Source organism: Mesoplodon bidens (genome assembly GCF_964165515.1).
Source record: "Mesoplodon bidens genome assembly, chromosome: 19".
NCBI lineage: Eukaryota > Metazoa > Chordata > Mammalia > Artiodactyla > Ziphiidae > Mesoplodon > Mesoplodon bidens.
The window spans coordinates 2,306,699-2,325,616 of NC_138179.1; the positions used below are offsets into that span (position 1 = coordinate 2,306,699).

The window sequence follows — 18,918 nt, forward strand, 5'->3', positions numbered from 1 at the left end:
TGGAGGAGAGAGGGTGATGCTTATGATGGACCTAGAATGTGTCAGGCATTAAACTAGGGGATTTATATGTTTTCTCTCTTAACACTATCGAGGAAGGTCTTACATGTTTTCTAGATTGGGAAACAGACTCAGAGTTTAAGTAACTTTCCCAGAGACATACAAATAACCCAGTTAGTGCCTGGGCAATACAGAATTTCAGACCAGGTCTGTGAAGGTGATACAAAAAGATAGTGACCATGGTCTGCATCTAAGCCTGAGATCTGCTATTGTGTGACCTTGGACAGGGCACTGGGACTCTCTTAGCCTCAATTTCTTCAATTGCCACATGATGTGAAAAGTTAAGACTGCTGGAGAAGCAGGTGTCACACAAATAATTTTTATTCATACTGAATAAAGTTTTTATGAATTTTATGATAAATTATTTTTAAATGCTTTAGAGATAGAATCTATGTTCATTGAATTAATCAGTCAATACGTCTGTAATTATTTCATCTTGTAAAGCTAAAGACCTCTTTTCAGGTGGTCTCATTTAATCTATCCCAAAGCCTCCACATATACTGTTGTTGAAACCAACCCATATAATAGAGCCTCAGAGAGGAATATAACATAATGGTAAAATTCTCAGAAGTCAGATTTGGATCCAGATGCTGGCTCTAACATTTACCAGTCTTATGACCTGGAGTAAGTTATTTCACCTCTCTCAGTGCTAGCTTCCTCATATATAAAATGAGGATAATAAATATAACTGTCTCTCCTTTAAAATATAAATATATATAATATAAATATATAAAATATAAACGTAATTTGAATATGTAAATTAGGATATATAATATTTACAAAATATAAGTATAAAATAAGGTTCTAAAAAACAGTTAAGCCCATTTATTCACAAGTCCAAGGTGGCACCATTAGAAGCAATCAGTATGTAAAGTTCATGAGAGAACTGTAAAGGTTGATGGCGTGTATGGTTTTTATCCCATTATTTTTTACTGTAATTGAAGGTTTCTGTGTTATAGCACTCACTCTCAAGTGGCTTTTGCACTTAGCATTATGGAGTCAATAATACTGACAAAACACCTCAAGAGTTTAAAGATGGTCTCATGTGGAACCCCTCCAAGTCCCCAGTTTTGTGATGCTCAGTTTTCTAATATCATATGTATATTTATAGCTTTATATTTTTAGTGTAATCAGCTTAACTTTGATAGAAAAATAATATTAGGATAAGTATAAAATAAGTTGAAGTTGTATGTTTCAAATAATTTTAGTTATTTTTAAGATTTCAAATTTGGCAATTAAAACAATACATTTAGTTAGATGTTTATTAAACTTATTTTATTGGATAAATTAAATGAAAGCCTTATAACTTGTATTACAATTCTCACCATTTTAATAAGAACATTAAAATTTTAAATATCTTCTATATTTCATGCACTTCTACTCATAAGTGGGAATTTAATATGGAAACTTTGGCAATGGTCTTGCAAACTTGCATCTAATTATATTTAGTTTCCATTAATCTATATTCTGACAGTCTTTTGATTACTAACATATTTCAAGTAGCCTGAAAATATGTATTTATTGCCTGCTTTTTGTATTTTAGAAAGACAAGTTCTTTGGTTTGTAAAAAGTTGTACATATATTTAATGGGAAAGTAATAGTCATGGCTTCATCTTGAAATACTCTCTTGAAGTCATTTAGAGTAACACTAGCTGCTGTTACAAACCCTGCTTTTCAGTGGCTTAACACTCACACACCAGTCAGTGTGGGAATCCCTGGTCGATGGGTGGCTTTTCATTTCTTTGGGTAGTGATTTTGAGACCCCAGCTCCTTCCAGTTCATGGCTCTGCCATCCCCTAGGGCCTCTGAGTTCTCTGCATTCAGTTATGGATGAGGAGTGAGAACAGCGAAGGCATTCCAGCGCTGTTCTTGAAAACCCCTGGTCCACAAGACGTAAACATCAACTCTCTCCCCTTCCACTGGTGGGAATTAGTTACATGCTCACATAAGGATGTAGGGGGAGCTGAGAAATGTAGTCTCTGCCTGGGAGCAGCCTCCTGATAACAACTCTACAGCGTGGAATGGAGAACGTAAATTTTGGTGGACACTGCCAAAGGGGGTATATGAGAATGTACAAATACACCAACTACAGAATTTTATAAAATTGTTTACTAGTATCTAATAGTCCAGTGTCTAGGTACCAGTGTCAGTAGGACATGTTCTTAGAGGTCTTCTGAATTTTTTTATTCTATCACAATCCAAAGCAGCATGAATTTTTAAAAGTTACCCAAAGCTATAGTCTGAGACCATAGAAATATTTTCTTTTTTTGAAAAATGCATCACCTTTGGACTTGGTACGTTTTTGCCTCCATACAATAATTGACAGCAATCTAAGCCTGTGTATATTACTGCAAAAAAATATAATTCATATTTTTTCATGACTTTTCAGTGTTCATTTTTTACAAGTCTAGTGATGTAATTTTTTTCCAATATTATGCATAAGTAATATATTACTGTAGCTTTAGATTCTTGTAACATAATGTAATATCTAGGCCTAAAGATTTTTTAATTAATTGGATTATTTAATTGCAAAATATATCTGATATATTTTTTATAAAGAATGCCATAAATATAGAATAGAAATAAAATTTGTCTTCAAGACTGTAAAGATTTGAATGGGATCCTGCTAATGTTTGATCAGAGCCTCACTGGATTTCCAAATGCCTAATTACAAAATTCTCAAAGTATTCTGTGATATTTACAGAGTTCATTAATGAGAAATACTCATTTTGATTTTAGGAGTATATTTCCAAAGTTATGTAAGAGGAAACTCTTTATATATCAGTGGAAATAAACTGCTTGCAATTTTCTCTTAAACATGTTTTGGGATGGATACTTTCTATTACTAATCTGTAGTCATTCTCATAACCAGTGTCTGACAAGATTACATGCTGCCTCACCAAGGTTTGGTGACTTTTTTATAATTTTATTGACATGGTTCGCTTTCTGTTCTTCCCTTCTGATTTGTTTTCAAATGGGAATATTTTTTATTAAATCTTTTATTTTCATTACTACTTGAAGTTTATGGGCAGTTGTAAAATTTTTCAGTGATTCCAAGTACTGATACCAGAAACATTTTGGATTAACATATTTATTTGTCTTTATTTTCTGGTTCATATGAATACTATATACATAAGATTACCCTGCTCTCTGTCAAAAAAGAACATTGTAAGTTAATTACTTTGGCTTATTATTCTGCAGCTTTATCTTAAATAGATAATATATGCAATCTTGCTAAATTCACAATAACATATAAATAGTATCATGTACAATGGAAGATTAACAAAAGAACCTCTTTCTTCATCACAGACTATTATAAGAATGAATTTCTACAAAACTAGTGTTCTTTTTGTCTTTAAACCACTTTTCTTTTAACTGGCTGTCCTAAATTTTTATTTAGAAAGAAAGCATTTTGCATGCTAGGAGGTAAGAAACATAAGGAAGGTAATTATAATGGAATTTAAATAATTCACTTACATTTCTTTGGCAATAAAATAAAGCATGTTCTCTAAGGGTTTATTTTTTCATAAGCTCTAAAATATGTCTTTCAAATTACTAATATTATAAAAGAAACCACACAACACTGTCATCTTCCCAGCTCAAATATTACTGTTTTCCAACAACAGATTTGGCAGTCATTCAGAGGCAAGTAGTATTAGGCTTTTTAGATTTTCAAATATATCTGAACTGCTGTTGATTGCTCCCCAAATCAGGTCAGATACACTCTCTGCAGGAACATTTCCCAGAGGTACTGTATGTTCAAATGGAAGATTTTCATGCTTCACAGTCAGCCTCATTTATTTTCCAGACCTCTAAATTTTTCATACTAAGTAGCAGCATCTCACTTTGTGAACCATAGGGTCTTTATTAATTAAACAGAGTCAACAGGGTTGATTTATTCTCTCTCTTCTCAGTTGAATTACCAAGCACACAAATCAGAGAGGAAATATTTCTAATAGTAGAATGTTCTCCAAGCCAGCAAATCTGGGATTATCTCATCATACCGATTATGTCAAACCTCTTTAGTCACCATGCTCACCAGGACATAAAATTGAATCGTATACACACAAATGGCCCCGTTCCAGCATCACAGGAAGAATTCCAAGTTTTTCTTACAATATTCAGAAAGCCCTAATTATTACCGAAAGACAAAAAAACAGCCATGATCCTTATTGAATATCTACTCTTCACCAGGCACTTTACATGCATTACCTGTGTTTCAGAAGCATTGCTTCTGGATGTTTTTACAAAAGAGCCAGGTGTGAAATGTGTACTTGAAGCATAGAAACTAACCCTCTGTTGCTTCAGTTTTATTTTTTCTAGTGATCGGCTACTGTATTTGCATGTTTGGCGCTAAGGTGTGTGTTTTTCAATTGTGTACAGAGAAGTGGATTATGAACATAAGATTAATCAATTAATATTTTATGGTATTATTTTGTATTTGGAGAAAGATCAGGTATTGATTAAAAAGTGCCTAATGAAAGTTACTGTCAAGGATGACTTTCTGGCAGAACTTTCAAATATTCATTGTTCAGAGTGTATAACTACATTTTCTTCTTAAACATTTTACTTTTGCTTATTTTATATTATCAATTCAGTGGAATGTCCATATATAATATTTCAAACATGAGAATTTTTTTTTAAGTCACATAAGAAAGCGTGTACCCGACCTTACCCCTCAGGTAATTAATTGCACCTCTTTGTCTTCCTTTCCAGCCTCCCCAGTTAAGGAGCATTGTAGGGGAGGAAGGATTTACAATAATTTAAATTAAAGTCTCTTCTTTGGACTAACATATTATAAATGTGCTGATAAACAGTAAAGTAAATATACTAAGATATCCCATCAAGCTTTTTCCTTTCAGTTTTAAACAGCTACGTTGTACGGGACAATGTGTCCTCACTTCCCCTTGCAGTGGTATTCTAGCCCTCTGTGTTACACTCCCTGGTAATTCTTTAAAACCACTTTCAATCTAGGCAGCTTTCCAGCTTTACAAAAGCCTTGAAATGAAGTTAACCTGTGCAGAATCAAATGCTTTGTAAATTTAGCCTCCATAATAAGAAATCGCACTAAACCATTTTAAAGAGGTAATAGTAATATGGATTACTGTCAAGAGAATAACTATTCTTTGTATCACATAACCACACTCTGAGGTTTTGAAACTATGAAGATATCTGGGCCTTGCCACCTCCACCTCGATTCTTAAACAACTTAAGTGCATTTACCCTATCGTGAAACTATAAGTGATCTTCTTCCATGGAAAGCTGCATTTTCAATATTTAAACAGAAGAGTTGAACAATTTGTTTTGGGGGATATGGATAGAATTTAGAATATAGGACTGAAAACAAACCAAATCCAGTAATAACAGTGAAACTGACCATTGGTACTAAGTCCAACATTTCAGTTATTGTCATCAACAGGCACTAAAGTAACTGCCCCTTTGTGATAGATCCCAAATTGTGCTCAAAGGCACACTTGTCCCATGCATGCTAATAGGACATGTTAGTTTGAGTAATATTATAAACTCTTGGAGAGTCGTAAAACACATTAGTATATTTAGGGCTCTGGGAAATCCTACAGTAAAAATAACCTACTTAACTATGTTTTACCTAATGTATCTCAAAGTTATTTGACCATAGAATTCTCTTCTTCACATAATATGTATTAAAAACACTTATAACACACTTCAGAAATGTTATTCTGTAATATTTTAGGAAGTAGGAGATACTTTGAGATCCACAATCCTATTAGATCCTCATAAGTGTCAGCCCTCAGATGGACTTGATCTAAGACATGTTGCTTCTCTGAGGTTGAGTTTGGGTAGGATGGGGGCAGGGGAATCTGATCTAGGATGGATAGGGCAGCGAGGTAAGCCAGGGCTAGAACGAGGATCCAAGGAGAAGGAATAAGTCATCCTATTCCAGAAGCTGTCTGTCCAGGACTCAGGAGCTTGGCAGATAGTGGTGGATTTAAGCGAGTCATCTAGCTGAAGGCTGGACTTTGATACTAGATCTAAAAAACACCGTGCATCAGGTAGGGGCACAAGTAGTGATGTTTCACCACTTCCTGAACATGCCCCATATGTTTGTACATCCTTCCTTACCTCTGCTTGTGTTCTTCCCCGAAACGCCTAGTTACTTATTCTGAGAATATGTTAGGTACCATAGACTCAGAGATAAGAAACATAGCTCCTGCCCTAAAGGAGCTTTGTATGCAGTACAAAGGCCTAAAAATAAACAGGCATTTGTAATATGGTATAAGAGATAAGGCCATGGGCACAGATTGGAGGAATCTAGAGGGAGATTTGGTTCTTTAGAATTAGTTTGAGTTAGCTGAATAAACAAGACGGGAAGGGGGAAGATTGTAGCAGAGAAGAAAGTATTGTTGAGGCAGGTAAGAAACAAGGTATTTCATACTATGGAATATGTATTTGATCCAGAAGGCATTAGTTGGCACTGACTTTTTAGCAGGTGAGCAGCAGTGTATGATCTGTTATTTAGGAAGATCTCTTGGCTGGAGTGGAGGATGAATTAAAAAACTAGAACAGAGGCAAAGAGACAAGCTGTTTCAGTGACCCAGGCCATAGCGTTGGAAAAGGAGAAAGGAAAAGATTCCAGAGATGTTACAGAAAGACAATCACAGGACTTGCTGATGGATAAAGTAGGGCGAGGAGTCAAAGATGACACATTCTCCTGCATTCTTTTGTTTTTGGTTTTGTTTTTTACCAAAGAATAAAGAAAAAAATGGGTTTTGTTGAACCTAAAAACATATCTAAGAGTTTAAAAAACTATTGGATCCAGTTCCAACTGCTTCCTAATTCAGGAGACTGCAATAGGGTGGAAGCAGTGTCGCCGGGATCACTGCTTGCATGGTGAGCAGAAGGACAATCTTTCAGATTGTAATTGTATCCCTTTTTCTTCCCAAGTCACGTAACACAGACTACATCCTGGATGCATCCCGTGATGAGCGCACTGACCCTGTCCTGCTCAGAGGAGAACGAAGAGGATTGCTCCAGAGAACTTCCTGACCAGAAGAATTGATGGTTTTCTGTGGGAAGCTGCGGTCCATGGTCTTCTGGCATCTCCGTCGACGTGGAGGACTCTGAGATGCGACATCTAAAATAGGAGGAAAACACACACTACTTAGTGAAGTTGTGAAATGGAGACTGGATTTAAGCTATTTTTGTAAAACTTTTTGATATAACTGTATACATTTACAAAATTAATTGCCACTACAGTAGTTCTTTAGGAATAATCTAGTACTGTTTTTGAAATCATATGTAATTAGATTTTATAATATATATATATAATTTTTCATATGTAATTATGTAATTTTATATTTAGTTCTTTATAGAATATCAGATACAGTGGTTTTTATAATTAAGACATTGAAAAATTACGTGAACATAGTGAAACACTTCATTTATTTGGTAATTCACTAACCTTTTATATGCGTACCTTAGGAAAGTGATTTAAGCAAGCGTTTCCACAGGCCACTAGATATATAGCTTACATCTTTATGATGCTTTCTAATTTACAAAATGCTTTTCAGACCCTGTTTTATGTAAACCATACAACACGCCTGTGAGGCAACTCCAGTGGGTATTTTTCAGTTAGGAAAAGAGCAGTTCAGAGAAATGAAGCACCTTGTCCTGGAGCTCCTGAGGCTCACACCCTCACCTTCCAATTCCATGTCCAGGCCCCTTTGCCCCACACCCTGCTGTCCCTGCAGAGGCAGGTCGCAGCCCGACACACAGGGTCCCGTGTCTCTGTTGATGCAGCTGAGTTCCACAGCTGTGTACCTCTGGCGCCACAGAGACTCAGGGGGCACTTGTTCATTCAAACATGGCCCCCACCCAACCACATGGTTCCCCTATAAACCCTTCCCCCAAACACTCACCAAGCAGGGACATGGCTTTGTGATGTTGATTCAATGGGCTTCTTTCAGCAGCTCACATTTTTCTAAAGTAAAGGGACTGACTCCCTTGTGGGATTTGCCCTGCTGGGTTGTCCTTGCCAGAGGGAGTGTTGAGGGGAGCTGATGAATAGAGGGGTATCCAGAATCTATGTATCAAAAGAGACATCCTTGAACTCCTCTGCTGTGCGTTCCAGACTGACCTCATTATTGCTGATATCAGCCTCCAGACCGATTATGCTTCTGCTCTTATTTCATCTTATTGTAAGGATGCTACTAGACAGTTTTTGGAAGGAATGAGCCATCGACTTGGAGCGCTAAAGATTTTCTCTCCGTTTAATGATGTAAACCTGGGGCTGGGAAGTTGGGGCGGGGGGTGGGCAGGGAGGAGGAAGTCATTTTAAATGCTCTGGGCATTAAGTACCAACTGAATAATAAAAAGGGACTTATCCTTACGCAGTGTTATTATATAGTTAGGTGATGTACTGTACTAAGGAAGCAAGTGAGCAAGAATCATTAATTAATCAGAATAGTGTTCCCAAACCATCCGTGGTGGCACAGAGACGTTACTGTGTCTGTCTGGCCTCCTCTTCTCCCCACCACCGCCACTGCTCTCCTTCCTCCTTTCCCTCTTCCTCTCCTCCTCACTTCCTTCTGTTTCTCTCTCTCCCGCCTGCCCCACCTCTGTAATACAAGTAAGAAAGAGGAGCTCAGAGCCTTGAGGATCACTTGACTCAGTGATTTTCAAACATCTTTTGGTGAAAAAAACTCCTTTTTCAAATGAATTCTTAAACAGAATCTCAATATTTGTAACAGATTTTTTTTTTAAATATTGCTGTCCTGCTTAAAACAAGATGGAGGCCTGAAGCCCAATCAAAACAGCCCCCAGCACTGCTATGAAAACCTAAAACTCCTTAGAATATAGTGTCAGAATCATCAATTGCAACCATTTATATAGATGAGTAAACAGATCCTAAGAGCTCACACAGTGAGGTCAAACTTAGACCTAGATCTTGAGTCTCCTAGTCTACTACATTTCATATGGTATATTATATAGATCTGTGTTGTAAATATATGTGTACATTATGCTCATGCACACATTCCTGAATATATGTAGGATTTATAATTTATGACTTGAATGATAACCTAAGTCAAATCCAGGCTGATAGGTAGTCATTAGCCCTGAGAAAAGTTTCAGAATGGCTGGAGAAACTTGTGTTTCCTCTGACAGCTCTTTGAATATTAGGAAGCTGCAGGGAGACATGTTTTGAGAGAAGGCCCTGAAGGAGTTCTTTCCTTGTGTCCCCCAGAGATGAGTGAGATTCTCAAACACCCCAAGTTACTCTTATAAATTAGTATCTATAATTGTGAAAGTACAGACTATTTGTCGTTGCCAAATTAATGGTATGAAGTGTCCCTCCCCTTCCTGGGAGTGTTTTTCTAATTTGTTTCTAGTAAGGAAGACACAGAAGATGCTCAAGTCACTTGGCATCAAGATCCTCAGGAAGCAGTTCACTGGCGGACGCCTCAGAGGTTAACTTTACCATTTGGTGCCACTTTCCTTCCTGCTTCCTAATCTAACACCTGATGGAAAAGACCTACAAAAATCGTAATGAAATTATTTATTGGGCATTTTGTGCCATACATTCGTGATGGATAATTTGCATGTATTATTTCATTATCTTCTTAAAACAACCCCATGAGGTAGAAACTATGATCATCCTCATTTTGTAAACAAGTTTAGGATTAGAGAGAGTTGCTGATCTTTGCCTCAGTGTAATTCATCACCTACGTGTGGAAACTGCGGCTCAAGGCAAGTCTTGCGGGGCCCATTCTCTTAGACCACTGCAGAACCATTGTGTGTGATACTGGCGGCAGAGCTGGGGTCCGTGGGTCAGTTTTACAAAGAGGCGGATTCAAGTTCTGGTGTGCTAAGGAACTTCCTGGTAGTCAGAACACATCAGGAAAGAATTCCCCAGGAGTAATTGGAAACCATGTCCCAGGGAGTGTTCTGTCAGGCTGAACTCCTTACTGCAAGACTGTTGCTGAGAAGTTCAGAGTCTGAACTGGCTGGACCATTTGAGCACTGACTGAGATTTCTTCCTCTTTATGCTTCTGTGACCTCTGAACCCACAGATGAATGCCCTAAGAGATGCTCAAAGAAACATATTGTGGGGAGTCATTAAGAATCCTTATTCAGTGCAAGTAGAATCCCCCAATTATTTCAGAGTGAGCTGACATTTATATAGCCCATCTTTCTTTAAGTCAACTCTATTGTTGTGGTCATTGTAAACTCTTCTCTGTTGACCCACTAACTCAGATTGTAGGATTTAAAAATCTCAGTGTTCTTACATGCTTCCATCTCACTTTACTAAAGAGTGACCTGGCTTAGCCTTCCTTACGTATTTAATCTCAGAATATTGACCGAGCACCAACAATGAGCCAAGCACAGTACTAGGCACTGTGGTGAAGTAGGGCAAGAGCCGACCATTTCCTGGGGTCTACTTACTGTTGGCTGAGAAGTTAAAAGCTTCTCAGGTAGTCAGAATTGAATAGCTTCTCTTTAATGTTTTTATTTTAAAAATAATCTATTTCAGGCCTCCCTGGTGGCGCAGTGGTTGAGACTCCGCCTGCCGATGCAGGGGACACGGGTTCGTGCCCCAGTCCGGGAAGATCCCACATGCCGCGGAGCAGCTGGGCCCATGAGCCATGGCCTCTGAGCCTGCGCATCCGGAGCCTGTGCTCCGCAATGGGAGAGGCCACAACAGTGAGAGGCCCGCGTATCGAAAAAATAAAAATAAAAAATAAAAAAATAATCTATTTCAATTTTTTAAAAATCAAGTAGTATGGAATTGAATAAAGTTAAAAGATAGCCTATCTCACTTTCCCAAGGTAACTGTCACTAATACTTTCATGAGAATTTTTACTCAAAGGAAATCATACTGTTAAGTATCTTTCTTTTGACTTAATATATTATGGTCATTTTTTTCATGGTGATACATAGATTAATGTTATACCTCAAATGTCTCTATAAAATATCACTACCCAGATAACACCTAATTTCTGTAGCCAACAATCTATTGATGAACACTTAGACTAATTTGTCTTCTGTTACTAACAATGCCACAGTGAACATTCTCATATTCATTAAATCCTTTTCCTCATATATCTATGTACTCTTATGCCAGTAGGTCTATAGTGAGGATACATTCATAAAAGTAAATTCCTACGTCAAAGTTATGTTCATTTTAATTTTGGTATAATTTCACAAATTCTCCTCCATAAAAATAGGACCAATGTACACTACCAGCAATAGTGTATAAGAGCTTTTCTTCTCTATATTATAGAGCAAATTTTTAGTCGAAAGATTGCCAATAACTTTTCTGATTGTTTTTGTCCTTAGAATGATCCTCTTTCCATCATTATCTAAAGATCTGAATTTTTTCATCATTGGGATTTAGTTATCCCTTGACAGCAGAGGCTGACTCTGTATATAGGAGAGTCTAGCAGTGACTAATTCACTGTATGTCAAACACGTAATTACTGTCATCTTTTTATTTGAAAGTATTGACCTTTCCTACTTTATATATAACGGTGGCAAGGACCAACTTTTATTTTTTTTATTTTTTTAACATCTTTATTGGAGTATAATTGCTTTACAATGGTGTGTTAGTTTCTGCTTTATAACAAAGTGCATCAGCTATATGTATACATATATCCCCATATCTCCTCCCTCTTGTGTCTCCCTCCCACCCTTCCCTATCCCACCCCTCTAGGTGGTCACAAAGCGCAGAGCTGATCTCCCTGTGCTATGTGGCTGCTTCCCACTAGCTAGCTATTTTACGTTTGGTAGTGTATATATGTCCATGCCACTCTCTCACTTCGTCCCAGCTTACCCTTCCCCTCCCTGTGGAGGACTGACTTTTAAATTAGTTAACTGAGGTGAGAGGCCTTGGTAAAGTGCAAAGCACAATACAAATGCACTTTGAGCCTTGGTTTCCCCATCTCTGTGAGGGGATAGTATTCCCCTGACTCTTCCCAAACCAGTTCAGCTCAGCAACCATTTCCTGAGCACCTGCGAGATGCCAGACAAGATGCAAGGTCTTGAAGATAACACGCTGAGTAGTTCTGATTCCCAAATCAAGAAGCTCATAGTCTAAAACCCTTTTTTCCTTTCTTTCCTTTTTTTCTCAAAAACCTTGTATTTTTCCTTAAAGGAGTGAGAAGTTAGGGGGTTGGTTAATAAGAACCCCTGAAGAGAGGCCCTTTATCACTCTCTTAAATTTGAATAATTCCAAAATAATATTAACAACACCTTTTGACTAGAAATGAAAGAAAAAGAACATACTGTATGAAGGGCCTCTCCAATAATAAATTCTAAGCAGCTGTAAAAATACAGAGTCAAATGATACTTTCATAAAGTATTTGCAAAATTAGAAAGTATTATCCTTTTTCTAGGGGGAAATGGACATTTTTATTTTCTCTGCTAAGTAAAATGCAACTATTTCAAAAGTCAACAAACTTGAATTTTACAATATACAGAACAAAAAGAACTAAGCTAACATTAAAACAACTTACATACTTTATTGCATATAAATTTTGAGGATGAAAAGAACTTGAAATAGAATACGCCCATGAAACTTAACTTTAGAAATAAAATCCCAAGATGTTTTAACTATAGCTATCCACATGTAAATATCATTGTGCCTGCATGATGATTATGTAAATATTAAATGCAGTTCTGTATTTGCTTTCTTCATATGACTTTTTAACATTTAACTAATACTACTTTTCTTTTTTTTTTTTAAGTTTGAATTTCACTCTCAGCATACAGGGGTGGTCTGAGGGAAAGTGCAATCAGGTTAGTAGCTATGACCCCTCTTCATCCCTGCTCCCCCATCACTAAAATATTATCTGTCACTTTACCCTGTTTATTCCTTATACATTATTTATCAATTTGTAATGATCTATTTGTGTTTTGTCTTCCTTAATAACGGGAGTAAGAATGAGAGTACGTTCCTTGATGGCAGGGATTTATCTGTCTCATTCACCATTGTAGGAAGGATCTAGCACCATGGGGGAGGATCTAACACAGTGCCTGTCACATAGTAGGTGTTCAGTGCATACTTGCCAAATTGAATGTATAATGCGCTGTCCATAGCTAAGACGTAGTTCCCACTTTAACTCTCATGCCCTTGTATTCCTTTATTCACTTTAAACACTGAGTGCTACCAGATGCCAAACACTGCAAAGTCCTAGAGATACAGTGCAAAACATATGTGATCCTAGCCCCTATGTGATTATATATATATATATTTTTTTTTTTTTTTTTTTTTTGAGGTACGCGGGCCTCTCACTGTTGTGACCTCTCCCATTGCGGAGCACAGGCTCCGGACGCACAGGCTCAGCGGCCATGGCTCACGGGCCTAGCCGCTCCGCGGCATGTGGGATCTTCCCGGACCGGGGCACGAACCCGTGTGCCCTGCATCGGCAGGCAGACTCTCAACCACTGCGCCACCAGGGAAGCCCGTGATTTATATTTTATGCAAAGGACATTCAACTGAAATTAACCAAAGCTTTTTACACTTATTTTCTTTATTCCCCTTTTTTATTCCATAGCTGAACTTCTAGTCCATTTAATGTTCACTGCCTCAAGAAAGGTGTGTGGCATCAGAAAGCAGAGGAACACATGCTCTTTTAAGTTTCAAAAGTCTGGCTCCTTAGAGAATTGGAAAGGCTTCATGATTTAGATCAGAGATCTGAGAACACATAAGATGTGGAAGAGCAAGGCTGTCCTACTCCCTGTCTAGGAAATAATTGCCCTGGCTGTGGGAGAGGAAAAAGAACGAAAATGTTGGTGGGACTCAGAGAAAAGGGCTGGGCCCCACTTCCTGGACCACCTTCTTGGGAGCAGCAAAACCCAATTATATGAATTAGTGTTGAGAGCAGAGGAGACCCATTCCTCACTGTACCCTAGGATGGAAATGATTGCATGCTGTGTATAGGCAGATAGAGCCTTGGACAGCTTCAGTGAGCTTCCTCTAGCCCAGTGTGGTCCAAACTGGAAGATCATATTGATTCCCATGAACCCAAAAGGATCACAGGAGTAGCAGGAAGAACCACTGGACCTAAATGAAGATATTTTCCATTCAGTCCACATGGCCTCTCAGTGAAACCCAACTTGGATAGTGACAACAGACCATCTAAACCCAGAGTGCCCTGGCACCAAGTAAGCCTCCCAGAGTTTAGCAATGACTCCCCAGAATGGAGGGAAACTGCAAGTTGACTGAGATTAGTATTGGTCGATATCACTTATTGCCTACCCCTGATGTTTCCTTCCTCATGGAGGGAGCTCCTTTCAAGAGTAACACTTCTGGCCTCTCTGCCTCTGCATTCACAGGTAGTGACTGACATGCTTGGTTTGCTTGGGAGAAAGAAAAAACATGTACTCTTTCTAGAACATTTCTTAATATATTCCCCTTTCTCTGATCAATGCAAACACTGCCTATTTGTTTTTCAGGTCTTTCTCATTTATTACCTGCATAATGGCAATGGAGGCAATATACCTTTCTCCCTCTCTACCACACCTGTCCCCGTCAACCTACCCACCACACTTCTGTCAGAATTATCTTCCTGAAAGACACATCTGATTCTATTGCCCCCTTGCTGCTCTTCAGTTCCTAACACCTGCCATTAACTGACCCTTTCCTCTCTTCCTCCAGCAGCATTTCTCACCCAACAGTCACTCAGATAGACTGTTTTGTCTAGGGAACGTCTCCTGCCTCATTCCCTCAGCAGATTCCTTCTCATCCTTCCAAGACACCCCTCGATACACCTCTTCTGTGAAGATCCTGACACGTGCTGCTTCCCCCCAGCCAGCACCGGCACTCTAGGTGCTATCTCTTGTTCATACCTCTGTCCAGCCCCTCTTCCCACTCGGGGGTGGTGGAGTACTAACTTCCATCCCAAGAGGAGTTGCTGACCTATTTGTCCAGACACCACTGGGGTACTACATTTATTTACTAATTTATTTCTATCTAGTGAACTGGGTTACTGGGCCGTCAAGGCTTGAGGTCTGGTCCTACCCTCTCTTGTGTGCTTCCTGTCTCCATGTGGTAACAAGCATCAGAGCTCTGCTTAAAGCCAACTAGTCCCTTTCACTGTGGCTGTCCCACTCAACGTCACAGCTAGGTGAGTAAATCAGGGGGAGTTGGGAGGGAAATGGGAAGACAGAAGATTGGCTCAGATAGTCCGTTGTTTCTTATTTATATATTGTTGCATTGGGGTATTTTTATCTACAACCTGGAGGGTTAGAAGGTTAACTGGGAGGAGACATGTTCTAAAATCCTACCCCATCCCCCTATCACTGCAAACCTTTTAATAAAGCCTCTATCACACTCTACTTGCCATTAATTTGGGCTGGAAAAGGGGGCATGTGTCTCTCCTACTAGACTTTGAGCCCTTTAAGTCAGAGTCCATATCTTATTCTTTATCCCTCTCACAGAACATGGCACAGTAATGTTCAATAAATGCTTACAGAATACATTTTTAAAGTGATTCATTGCTTTCAAAAACTCTTTTGGCTGTTTCCTGCTTCTGGAAAAAAAAAACAAAGTGAATGAAAAAGAAAATGAGATGGGAGTTTAAGCACATCTACACCAGCTAGTTCTACTAAAGTTGGAATGATGTAATGGATTTTTCTAGAAGGAAGTGTATGCTGCATACGTTTGACCATAAAACTCACAGTGTGATTGCAGTGGAAGCGTTGTAAAGCACATACACAAATATTATTGATCTACCCAAGATTTTGAAAAATACAACAGAATGATTTTAGTATGGAAGGGTAGGTAAAGCATAAAACCAAAATACATGTGCATTTTAAGGCAACGGTGTTGAACTTCTATTCTTACAGGTTAATTAATCATGTTGCTAAAGAGTTGATTTGGTACAAGGGAGTTATGTATTGCCACAGTACTTTGAAGGTGCAGAAATTATCCCATCTATAAGTCCGTTGGAATTGCTTGTGTGTGCTGTTTTGCAATAGAGAAATACATCTTTCATCAGCAAAATATGGGGTGAGAAAACAGGAAGACAAAATAAATTGGGTGGATAATAAAGTTACCTTGGCATATAGACAGTTCAGGTCAGACATTTCTCTGAAATGGAATATGAAAAGATGTTTGTGGGGAGATCCTATTTCTATATGCTGAGTAGTTTTGTCATTCAGGGAAGTAATCCATGCATTTAATCTAATGCCAGCTTTTTATTTTTGTGCAGTGATCACATGGGTTATATATAGTTCTGTGATCACCACTGAAAAATAAAAAGCTGGCACCAAATTAAATGCATGGATTACTTCTCTGAGTAATGTGTGTGTGCACACACACATACATTTATATGTGTATATGTATACACATACACACTTTAGAGGAATAAGAAATATTTAATAGACTAACGTCTACAGAATTTCAAGAATGTGACGAAATGGTGGCCCCTCACTCACAAATGTAACCCCTACTATAACTCATACAAGGTGAAAAGCATATGAAGTTATCTCAGTTTTCCCACTGTTGCTAAGATTGTTCACTGATTATATTCCTTCTATCTCTGAGTAGCATATTCCTGATTAGTATTTCACCAAGTTTAAGACTCTATCAATTATAAGACTTACCATTATTTTTTCTATCACCAAAAATTTTTTTAAAGCATCTAAAATATGACATAGTACTTTGGATTTTTGTCTTATGTCTTTTTAAGTAAAGTTAAGAGCTATTTGAACATAGTTTTTATCATGTGTATATATAAAGGAAAATTAAATACAAATAAATTGTGATATTCCTAAAACTTCTGTATATTCGGAATGGAACTCTTCTGAACCTCTCTTTTAAATCAGAGTTTTCATCCACATTTTTCACAATAACATCCTCTCTGCCATCAAAATGAAGCATTTCTTAAAGGACTGTTCCACTACTATCCCTATGAATTTCTCCCCAGGTCTTGACATCTATTCTGAGTTTTGATGCTGGTACTTTTTTTTGATCTTTTCAAAAGGATTTAATAGAAGATTTTTAGACAATAATCAGGATTCATATTCCTTCCTCAAATAGTCCTTAAATGCTTTATTTACTGAAAAGTAAGGTAACAGTCCTTTCATACCACAAGAAAAACAACCAAGCTCATGCATGCACAGGCAAAGACAACTGTAACATTATGGTTGTCTTTTGCAGTTTTGGTGGTATCAGGGGGAACCTAACTGCCTTCCTGGCCAACAGGAAGTGGAAGACATCATGGGTTGTAAGACATACCTTGTTATATGTTCGGTTCCCCTGAGGTGAGAATTTGTTTGAACTAGGGGGGAAAAAAACATGGTAGGAAAATAGAGAAATAGGACTGACACAAAGGGAAGGGAGAAAAGCCCACACAAGGGTGTGATATCAAGCAAAGCCCATCCATCAGGAGGTGTGGAGGTGGGGATGGCACTTTGGCTCAGTCCCACGAGGGAGCACTGGAGACAGTGTAAGTCCTGCTTCAGTTGTCCAAGTAGAGGCCAGGGAGCTGCAGTATTTATACCCCTGAACCAACAACAGTCATTGGTTAAGCATGGGGGGCCCGGGAGGGAGATATGAATATCTAGGTCCTTCTAGCTCTGTGTAGGCAAAGTGGGTTCATGCAGCCCTACAACAAAGAGGTGCTGGATGTTGGGAGTAAAATCACACAGAGCTAATGTTCATGAGAGTTTGTAGAGGGATCCGAGAGCACTGACCATGACTGTTACACATCCCAGTTTCAGACATTTAAATGTGAAAAATATATGCCTTAGAACGGATGAAATGTGGTACTGAGGATCCGATTTCCTTCTTCCTGTGGCTCATCTCACAGCATCCTTAACATTGAGTTAAAGATGAAATGTCTTAGCAAATGAAAACAGAATGGCCTTTCTAAAAAATTATTTAATTCAATCCAAATTACTTTAAAAGCTATTCTTAAAATCCTAACGGAAAATACTTGAAAGAGATCAAGTGATTTGTACCCCCACATTGACAGGAGTTGAATGTCTAAACTATCCAGGACAGAACCCGTATAATTTACTCTGTGAAGTCGATCTTTAAGCCTATGCAAGCTCCCTCGATAATCTACACCAGTGCCGTCTTTCCTGCCCATTTCAAAGAAATTAGAAACAAACCTCCCCCACCTGTGATATGAGGCTTCCCTAGAATTATTGATTAATTACTTAAGATATGATAAAAAAAAACCATGTTTAAAACACAGTAATACTCTATGTTGGGGAGGGTACATGACATCAATATTCTCAAGTATTTTTAGGGCATTTATAAATCACTGTAAACTTTCTGGAAATCAGTCTTGGAATACCTATCAAGAACCTTAAAAATATTCATACTTTTTGACCCTATAGTTCTACTACTATGAATTTATCCTCACAAATAATCACAATTTTAGACCAGAAAAAAATTGTATTGAAAAGGTTTTCTGAAGCACTATTTAAAATAGAAATAAATACTTATAGACCTCAAACCAGCAGAATATCTATTGATAAGTAAAATATATCTAACATGATGGAAAATATTTAATAATATTTAATGACCCAGGGAAAGTGTCACAATATAACATTAAGTGGAAATAAAAGAAAACAGAAGTCTGTTTACAGTATGATATAACAGTATTTTATATATAAGTACCATAGAAGAACTTGAAGAAAATATTAGATGACATTATTAGTAATATTTATTTTATTCATTATACTTTTCTATATTTTAAAAATTCTCTACAGTATTTTATAAGAAAAAATAAATGTTAGTAATTTTAGGTATGAATGGAAAAAAGTATATGTGAGCTGATGATATTTTTTATTTCCCCTTCATTTCCTAGGAGAGTTTTGCTTTAGAACTCCGTATACAATCTGGTAAAAGTTGTTATTTTGTTATTTTTT

General features: G+C 37.7%; 1 protein-coding gene across 2 annotated transcripts in view; it reads left to right on the top strand.

The window, feature by feature from the left end:
- Positions 1 to 7,315, top strand: part of STXBP4 (syntaxin binding protein 4) — a 171,649-nt gene extending 164,334 nt beyond the window's left edge. For both annotated transcript variants that reach the window (XM_081220206.1, XM_081220207.1), the window contains one exon: positions 6,982 to 7,315. In XM_081220206.1, coding sequence (XP_081076332.1) covers positions 6,982 to 7,096 — 115 coding nt within the window. In that variant the 3' untranslated portion in view covers positions 7,097 to 7,315. The remainder of the gene's footprint in view (positions 1 to 6,981) is intronic.
- Positions 7,316 to 18,918: the final 11,603 nt, after the last annotated feature.